Below are 9,719 nucleotides of genomic sequence, written 5' to 3'. Positions count from 1 at the left end.
AAAGCGTTTCAGCGTCCAGAAGGCTCCAGATACTTTAATGACCGAGTGTTCATGTCTCCTTGGGCTGTCGATGATTCCGGGGTGTTCTTTGCGCAAAACGTGGCCGAGTCTCGAAGTATAACCTCGCAAAAACTTGGCCGCACCGAGATAAAGCTGGGTGGGGTCGCCAGCTTCGCTGTTTGCCCAGTCTTCGCACCACTAGTGTGAAGCTGCCCCTAATATTTCGTTAGAAGGATGCTAAAGCGAGAGAAAAAAAATATTTGAGGTGCGTTAGGTAAATTACCGTTACGCAATACGGAAAGAAAGAAACACTTTTACAGTAAAAGAAAACTTTCTATGCAAGAACATTCGTCGGCCCTTCCATTCCGTGAAGTTGGTTAACCTGCGCAGCTGAAACGTGCGGCCCCGGTTTTTATCACTGAGTTGATCCCGACGGTTCATCAAAGTAGTTCTCAATTATGAGGTTACACACACATTCGGCTGCGACGGAGAGAACGACGTCACTGACGGTATGCCCGCAGTCCGCCGTTGTCGCTTGAATTCGATGTCTCGAGTTTGCTCGGCGGCGTGGTTAGCAGCATTCATCCGCCATTGCGGCTTGCGATTTTCCGAAATTAAATTGCTTCAAAATTAAACCTGTCCGTCACGTAAGAAAATGAATGGCTCATACCCCCGTAAACGCGGCCATTACGACGACAGAAGACAAGTGAAACTCTACGTTGGAATGATGAGCGGCAACGGAGTCAGCTGTGGAAGAAGACGACGACGACGAACGCGGGAGCAGTGGCACGAGCGCGTGCCGAGCACGAGCTCAAGCGCTACCCGAGGGGCGGAACGAGCCAGCGGCGGAAGAAGACAACGACGCTAGAGCGAATGCTGATGATGATAGTTTTCGATGGACAGGCGACTAACAGACTCTTTTTCGTTTCGTCTAGTCATATAAAGCTTCGCTTAAAAATGAAACAAAGAAAGAAATAATAGCCGCCCCTTCCACTCCGCGAAGATCGTCGAACAGCGAAGCTGTGAACGGCGCTACTTGCGGGGGATGGGACGCGTCGGCGTCCACGGGTGACGGCGTTCCTGGCGCGTTCCTCGCGCTTTTCTACGACGTTCCCAGACAAGATTCCTTGACTAAAACGGCGTTGCATGTAGGCTCCCTATCCTTGACCAAAGCCCCGTATATACAACCAACGCTAACGCCGAACTCCTTCCTTGACCTACTTTTAAATGTGAAGAATTTCTTGGCGAACATATGCCAATTTGACAGTATCTATCTATCTATCTATCTATCTATCTATCTATCTATCTATCTATCTATCTATCTATATATATATATGTATGTATATATCTATCTATCCAGCCGCCTACGCCTTGGTGCTCTCATGTTCGTATCGTTAACTTGGTATTTACCAAAATTAGCATAGTATGAGAAGAGTGTATGACGAACATAAATGATAGGTTATGACATGAATATCATGATATGTATGTCATGTAGGTCATGAAACAGCTGCCTACGTCTTGGTGCTCGCATGGTCGTTTCGTTAACGTGGTAGGTACCAAAATTGGCATAGTATGACAACAGTGTATGATGAACATAAATGATAGGCCATGACAAGAATTTCATGACATGCGTGTCATGTAGGTGATGAAACAGCCGCCTAAAATGACAATGACCCAGTGAAAAAGACATTAACACTCAAAAACCACTGAAATGTGTTCAGACGTAGCTAGGTACTAAGGGAAGGAAACACTAAATGATGATGGTAGACGTGATAGTCACGAGCATGACTCTGCAAAAATGACAATGACTCAGCGAAGAAAGATTCACACTCTGAAAACAACGAAATGGGTTGTGGCGTGGGTAGTAAGTGAAGAAAACAATAAGGATGATGGTAGACGTGATAGTCATGAGCATGACTCAGCAAAAATGACAATGACTCAGCAAAAAAATATTAACACTCAAAAACCACCGAAATGAGTTCTGAAGTGCTTGATAAGTGAAGGAAACACTAAAAGACGATAGTAGGAGTCGTAGTCATGAGCATGACTCAACAAAAATTACAATGACTGAGCGAAAAAAATTAAGACTCAAAAACCACCGAAATGTGTTTTGACGTATAGGTTGAAGATCTGCGTCCAAGATCTGCGCTTCTCCAGGTTGAGACGTAACAACCCCTGTGAACTAGCCAAGGTGTTTAAGCCTAGCCCAAATACGTGGCCAATGCCTTGCGATAGCCAATCGATAGCCAATCAGTAGGTAATCGATAATCTATCAATAATTAATAAATTCCGGAAGATGCTGAGGATGTCTTGTTAGTGCTAGGTGCCGATCAGCTCCGCTGTTTCTTTAGCCTTGCGCCACTAGTGCAAGCTACGGTAATTTTTTTTATCGGTAAATAATTGAATACATAATGTTTTACAGAAGCCAAAGATTGAACGTGGCAAATTTTGGGAACATATTTTTACTGGTCTAACGCGGGCCCAAATACGAAAAAATACTTTGAAATCCGTGACGTCGCAATGACGTACCGCCGTTGTCGTTTTGGCGCGAAATTAAAAAGGAAGATTTAACGTTGACTTTCGTTGTCTCTTCCAGTAATCAACCTATTATCGTGAAATAGACTATATAGTTCTTAAAATAATACTTCATCAGTATAACCTGAACTAGTGTTTATCTTTAGCTGGTCAAAATTGGTCCAAGGTCCACCACTACCACGTGCCTCATAATCAAACGTAGTTTTGGCACGTAAAGCTGGATATATATATATATATATATATATATATATATATATATATATATATATATATATATCAGTCAGATTACGGGATTAACAGTGGTTGAAGTTGAACACGGGAAGCCTCATCCTGGAAAGGGTGAGACAGAAAACAAGGAACGAGAGGGAAGTTGACCAGACTGCGTCCGGTTGACTACCCTGCACACAGGAGAGGGCGACGAAGGATGGAAAGAGAGGAGGTGGAGGCAGAACGAGCTGGCGTTCACGTGCGCAGTATAGTAGACACAGTGTCTTCTCAACTCTGTCGATTTTAGAAAAGCAATTAAAAGGCGCCAATAGGGGGATTTCTGACTGGATGATGGGTGAGGCCATGCAACTGCAGGATCTTTGCCTCTGTAAAGGGCAAAGATCGTCCAGTTGGCTTAGCGGGATCCGAAAGAGACAGGCGTTGGACGTGGAAGCGGATGCATTGGCCGAGGATGGTGCTGGAGGGTCTCTCACACTTACAGTGGTCGCATATGGGGGGAGTCAGCTATTCCAATGCAGGGTCCATGGCTTATCATTCTTATACTCATCAGCCTGGCAGAGACGACGTTTCGGCAAATTTACTTGTCTTCGTCAGTCCTAGGGAAGAAAACTAGGACAACTCTTGTCGAAACGTCGACTCCAGGCTGTGACCTGCGTTGTTTCGCCGCTGTTGATGAAATCAAGTCTCCGTGTTCATGTGAACTCACTGTTCTTGTTTAGCTGTAGAAGTAACATAAGATTCAGCGGAAATGTTAGCGCCGTTTTAACAGCGAAGCTGTTTAGGTCAGCCGCAATTTGTGGTGCGTAGCAAGAAACTACCAAGAAAGAAAATAAACTTCCTTGCCGAGGCGGGATTCGAGCCCGCGTACCCCCGGTCCCAAAGCGAGCATCGTGACCACTAGGCTATACAGCCACACCTGCAGAGCATGCATTTATGCGAATCATATGACTGCGTGCGAGCGTCGTCGTCTTCGTCCACAGCTGGCGCGTTCGTACGCTCGTGCTCTGCGAGGTGAAGAGGTTTTGCAAGCTATGAGAGCGAGAGAGACTCCTTCACGGAGCGGATCTCCTGGAACACGGTGTCGGCATTGAAACGCGGTGTTGGTGTTGCAAGCTGCGCTATGCAACGCGTAGTGACGGCCGTAAGTCCGAGACGTGCGAAAAGAAATTATCATCATCATGAGTAATAAGATGAAAAGTTCGCGCACACTTCCGGAAAATGATGGGCTACGATCGCCAAGCTTCGCTGTTTCAAGCGTTGCGCGGTCGAGTGCTTTTTTTTTTTTTTTTTTTTTCGTGTTGCTAGCAGAATACACACATGGATGTAACTAGAAATGAGAAAGCAGATGTCATCTAGTACGGTCGGCTGAACGTATTCGTTCATAGAGTGCGGTGGAAATAGCCACTTATTTGAAGTCTTCGAGTAGCAGGCCAGAGACAAAGCTCCTCCGGCTAACCTCTCTGAATTTTTCACATTAAAATGTTCGGTCTCTTGAAGTTCCGATATACGGGGTGATGATTTTTAAGTTTTCCGGAATTTTTAAAAATTGCCGGTGTCAGATAGCATAATTCTTGTCCTTGAGCTGGATTTCTCGAAGAGGCTGGCATTATTAGCACGATAAATAGAAACACACATACAAATAATTAACAAAATATCTCTAATTAACTTCTTGATTATTTACTTTACGGCAAATATTGTAATTTGCGAATTGTAGCCTGCGAGTTTGCAAGGCGTATCCACTTGTGTAGCGTTGCTTCCACCGTGTCGGGGCAGCCGTACTGAAGGAAGAACACAACAAACGACAGTCCAAGCCCCAAATGGGAAACTCCCATAGACGGTGGCGCCAGATTTGACGAGTTCCGGTGCGCGTTCATCGGAGCGCTGTGGTTGCGTTCGATGCGACGCCACAACTTGGAAAAGAATCTTAACAATGGCACCAGCTTCGCGATATTGTTTCCCAAAGTGTGGGGTGAAATACATGGGCGTTCCAGTTACTTTTGGGCTTCGACGCATAAAAGAGCGTTTTGTTTGCATTGGCTGTTTCTGTATGCTTTAATTTCCCACTACTGATATTACTATGCAGAATATTAGCGATAGAAGTTTTGTTCTTTGTTGTTCTCGACTTCGTATTTACTTATTTGTTTGGCAAACGGCTGCTGTTCCGTTAATTATTGCGTTCATTATATGACATGACCTTTTTGTTATTTCTCGTCCTCAGCCTTAAGCAATGCCCTGTAAAGGGGCCCTTAAAAATGAGGATAATTATACGGAAAATCGGCATTACGGGTATCGGCATGCTAATTCGAGCATGGACAGCGATCGCATTCCGGAAACATACATGTCACCTCTTTAAACGAAACCAAGTTTAGACCGTATAAAAACGGTTCGCTGTATATTTCGTCCGTTTCCCACGGTTAATCCTTGTTACGGAAGTAACCCTCATTCTTGCAGGAGTAATACATACGTCATACATGGCACTGGTCATAGCAGATATATTTTAAGACTGACAAGTTACAAGCGTGCGGCTATGGAACACGTGACCACCGTTTGGTCACGTGTTCGTCCGAAGTGCACTGAAAGTCCGGATGCGTGCCTGAAGGGATATAACGAACAAAACCGCAATTGCACCAAAGTGTCTATTTATTGTGCGAGAGACGTCTTTGGTGTTTACGGCGGACGTTGGATTTAGCATTGTTCAAAAGTCGAGTCAACTAGCTTTGATCATCATGCGTTCTTATGATTCCGGCTGTTTGCTTATGCGTTTCTTCTCGCTTTTTAATTGTTGCTTTAGTATGTGCGCGCACGAGCTCGGCCTTAACGGTATGGTATAAAAGGTCGCGACGTCAGCAAAATTGGCTCAGTTAATTTGGTCGTATAGCCCCTCGGTGGTCGTCACGGTTCTAAAATCTCTTCTGTGTTCCGCCAATTTGCTCTCAACGTACGCGCTCGCATTTATTGGTTGTATAGCGCATGCTTCTCTGGCAGGGTCAACAGTTCTTAACTGCCCACGATAGCGAACGCAGGAACGCATCGCTCAACGTTAATTTCAAATTTGACAAAATGTGCAACTTCACGAAACATCTGGCTTTCGGAAAGTAACCGAAACACCAGAGCGCACGAAAGTGGAGGAAAACGAAGGAATGAAGTGCGCCTATTTTCCTATCCACCAGACGAAAAAAAGAAAAGAAAGACCTCGACTGTGTTATAGGTACCACGAGAGCAAGCAATTTTCGAGGACCTGCGAACTCTTTGCTCAGGACAGCCAACTCGTCTTGCACTGAGGAAGTCGCCCAAAACGTCGCTATGGAACGCATCATTGTTAAACGTCGAACGCCGGCGAAAGAATGCCCGATCGCCTGAGCGCCCGCGACCAGAAGCAGCGATCCGCTGTTTCAACGCCTCTCACGAAGGACGCCGCCGCGGAGATTGCAACGAGACCTTTGCATATTTTGCGCACTTGTTCGGAGATTCAGGAACACAGATGTATTAAAAGTCGAAATCCGCCACGTTTTGCGTAACTTCCCACCAACCAAAGAAAACAGCAAAAAATGCATAGTCGCCTCGGTGGCCGCTTTTTCTCGCATTTATTATTTTGCCGGTTTTTGTACGTGTTTGCTTGCGCGCTTGCGCCTGGCATGGGATAAGTATCCGGCTATGTATAATTCCGTTGAGTATACGGTCCCCCCCGGGCATCCCTTCTCTCCCCCTCCTCACCCCGCCGCTCTTTCGCTTCGCCCTCTCGACCCCCCTCTTTCCTTCCGAATCCCGGCGTTGCAGCTATCCGTCTCTATATATCTGGCACTCGCCTTCAGCCTTCGGCAGGAAAGAAAGCCGGAAAGGAGGAAATAAAGGCGCCGGGAAAGAGATAGACACACGGAGCGAGAGAAAGGTTGAACGAGAATGGAAAGAGGAGAGAGAGAAAAAAGAAAAACAGAATTTTCCGCCGCCAGCCGACAGTCGCACAGTTGGCGAAATGGGAGAGGATAGAAAGAAGAACGACGGAACGAGAAAAATTGAAAGCAAAAACCTCCGCCCGCCGCGAACAAAGGAAATGAAGAAACGAAGAGAGCTGAAAAAAGTGGTCCGTACGAATGTGCGCAATGGCGGACGGGAGGGATTAGGTGGTTATTCGTACTTATACTCTAATGAATTGTAGATTCTTTGCTTTCTTTTTTTTTTTCCTCCAAATTTTAAGAAATCAATCCACGTTTAGAGGAGTCAGTCAGCTGCATTTCAACTCCCGTCAAATGACAGTTCGAAGATTGCGTCTAGCCAGACTTTTGTAGCTTTTTAGTTGGTGCCAAACAGTATTTGCTGCCTTCTGAAATGAACACTGGAATCTTCATGTGACGCTATCGAAAGACACGGAGGCGAGCATCCTGCGAAATCTCATTCATTCGGTCAGAGGTATGAATCACCTCTCTCTGAGATTTCGTTTGTTGAACGGACAAGTTTAGGGGATGACGATGGTACCGCTTCACAGGCAAAGCAGTTCATTCATTCACGAAATTTTATGCTAATTAACCGTGAATGACATTCTGACGAAGCTATAGCTGACAGTTGCTAGGGGGAAAAGGTTAACACCGGTAAACTGCGCCTGAACCCGGCGGCTTCTCGAACATATGACAGGTCGCACAATCGGCGCTTTTACGCAACGATGGCAAGAAAGTTACATAACGATAGGTCACCGCAACTCTGCCGAACGCGGACATCTCGCGGTCCGAGCGCGGCGTCTCCCAAAAAGCGCCAGCGTCGCCGTAGGCCATTATTGCCAACTGCGATCACGTGGTATAATTTTACCGCTTATTTTCTTTTGCAAGACTTCCCCCTCTTATTTCCTCCTCTCCTAGCTAGCAGCCGCTCTTAGCGGTAGGGTTGCCCGCTTGCTAATATTTGTGGGATATCTGATGACGTCAGCCAGCGCATGCGCACATACCAAGCGCGCGCTCCCTCGCGCGTCTCCCCCCCCCCCCCCTGCCTTCTACCCGTCAGTCCATTTTCCTCCTCTACTTTGTTGCAGGAGCGAGGAGGGAGGGTGTGAGAAAATAACGTAGACATCTTTACGCCGATAGTCTTCTGTGTGGTGCCCCCGGCGGACTTACGCTCTCCGGCCCCCTGTGAAAAAAAGATTCGGGGACACGTTTCGGCGTTGTCCAAACTGCTATGCCCGCGCCTTCCGGACGCGACGAAGAACAGTCGGAAGATCAAGAGATGGCCACCGAAGAAGCAGAAGACGATTCTTTAGCCGGTGAGCGATGATGCGCTTGGGTCTTTTTGTGTGTGCGCGCCCGCCGCGTTCTACCTGTCGAAGCGGGACCCCCCCTCCTCTTATTCGAGCTCGCCGGTCGCTCGCGCTTGATAGCCGGCGTCGTCGGCTCGATATCGGTTTCACCCCGCGTCTATCCGCCGCTCACAGTGTCTGCGGGCATCTTCCGAGCACGCTGCGAGCACCGGCGACCGCGGTCGGCCCTTTGAAACAAATTCGGAACCGCCGAACTTTCGCGCCCGCTATCCCGATCACGCTAGGCTTAGTAAGCCGTACGGCGGCGTCGGACGCGAAGGGCTCTCTGCTTGCCTTTTCTTTTTTTGACCGGCGTCTCACCGAGCACATGGGTCTGTTTTGGTGTGCGCGGATCGTGTCTTGACGGGTGTCACCGATGTCTCGAGCACGTTGGGCTTTGAATGGTTGTTCGCAGCAGGGCTGGATGGACCCGGGCCCCGATTTTGCTTTTCGGTACTTGTCGCCAATGGAGGAAGACGGCGGGATAACTATCCGGATATGTATATCTCATTATCATATTGATCTGAACCTCGGAACGAGGCTAGCAGGAGCGTTTTTCCAAAATGGCTGGGTTTTTTTACGTTTTCGATGACCGAAATGAAACTGTCAAAATGAAATTTTGTTCCGTTTTATACCTTTTTCTTTTCTTTATTCCGTTTGTATGGGCGCGCTATGGATGGTCCTAACGTGGCGACCGAAACGTGAACTACGTGCTCGCACACGTTTGGGTGGGCACCTCCGAAGGATCTGTTCCTTTTTGTTGTCTTCTTTTTAGTCATTTGCGGGTGACGCCGTTGGCAGCTAATTCATTGCTAGATGTCGACTTGCGCTTTGAGTTCGCGATTTCACTCTCACGTTCGTTGCTGTGAATGAAAGGCTCTGACAGCAAAAGGAAAATAAAAGAGCATAAAATGGCGCCTTGGTGACAAAGACAACCAGAGTTCCTGGTTGTTATGCATGCGAATTCTCGGGTGTCAGCGTATTACAGGATGTCTCACTCTCCGCCGTTATACGGCACGTACCGGCTCGGTGTGCACACGGCCTACCGACTTTCTGGAATGCGACTTGTGCATTTCGGCGTCGTCTTGTTTGAACGCGTCAAATTAAAGCACATTGCGCGACAGAAAAGTATGTTTGATGCGTTGTTGTAACTGATCACTGCCATTCGTGATCGTTTTGGCATTCAAGATTTTGCTGGAATTCAGGGCCGAGCACATCGAACCGGTTCCATTGGCCAGCGACGATTGCGCACTTACAATTTGCTTTTTAGTGTCTATGGTCTAAAACGCGATTGATTGAGCACCTTCTAAATTAATAAGCTTTGGTGTCATCCTAACACTTCGAGCATGCCAGCCAGATCTAATTGGTATGAAGCCCTTAATGTATGTGACATGCTGTGCAACATGTCAGAAGCTCGTGTGCATCCAAGTAACATCATAAGCATGAATGCATTGAATTGGCCGGAGCAGCACTGCACTGCATTTATTTCTGCGCATGCGCTCTAATGTCAGCCGCTGCTTTCACAGGTAGCCGTAATGTGTACCTGATCGAAGCCTTGCTTTGCATGGAATACATTGCAGTGTGAAACCTGTTTTATGCGTAGTTAGGGACCACAGGGCTAAAGTGGTGCTTTCTTTCGGACATAGCCTTTACATATAGTTAGTGTGTGCCGCTT

General features: G+C 47.1%; 1 protein-coding gene across 1 annotated transcript in view; it reads left to right on the top strand.

Annotated features, from left to right (window-relative positions):
• Positions 1-7,782: 7,782 nt before the first annotated feature.
• Positions 7,783-9,719, top strand: part of LOC119446259 (chromodomain-helicase-DNA-binding protein Mi-2 homolog) — a 78,937-nt gene continuing 77,000 nt past the window's right edge. The window contains 1 exon segment of the mRNA XM_037710642.2: positions 7,783-8,011. Within this exon segment, the coding sequence (XP_037566570.1) occupies positions 7,927-8,011 (85 nt within the window). The 5' untranslated portion in view covers positions 7,783-7,926.

Source organism: Dermacentor silvarum, chromosome 3 (genome assembly GCF_013339745.2).
Source record: "Dermacentor silvarum isolate Dsil-2018 chromosome 3, BIME_Dsil_1.4, whole genome shotgun sequence".
NCBI lineage: Eukaryota > Metazoa > Arthropoda > Arachnida > Ixodida > Ixodidae > Dermacentor > Dermacentor silvarum.
Note: the sequence above shows the minus strand (reverse complement) of the source record. Positions and strands in the feature narration are given on the sequence as shown.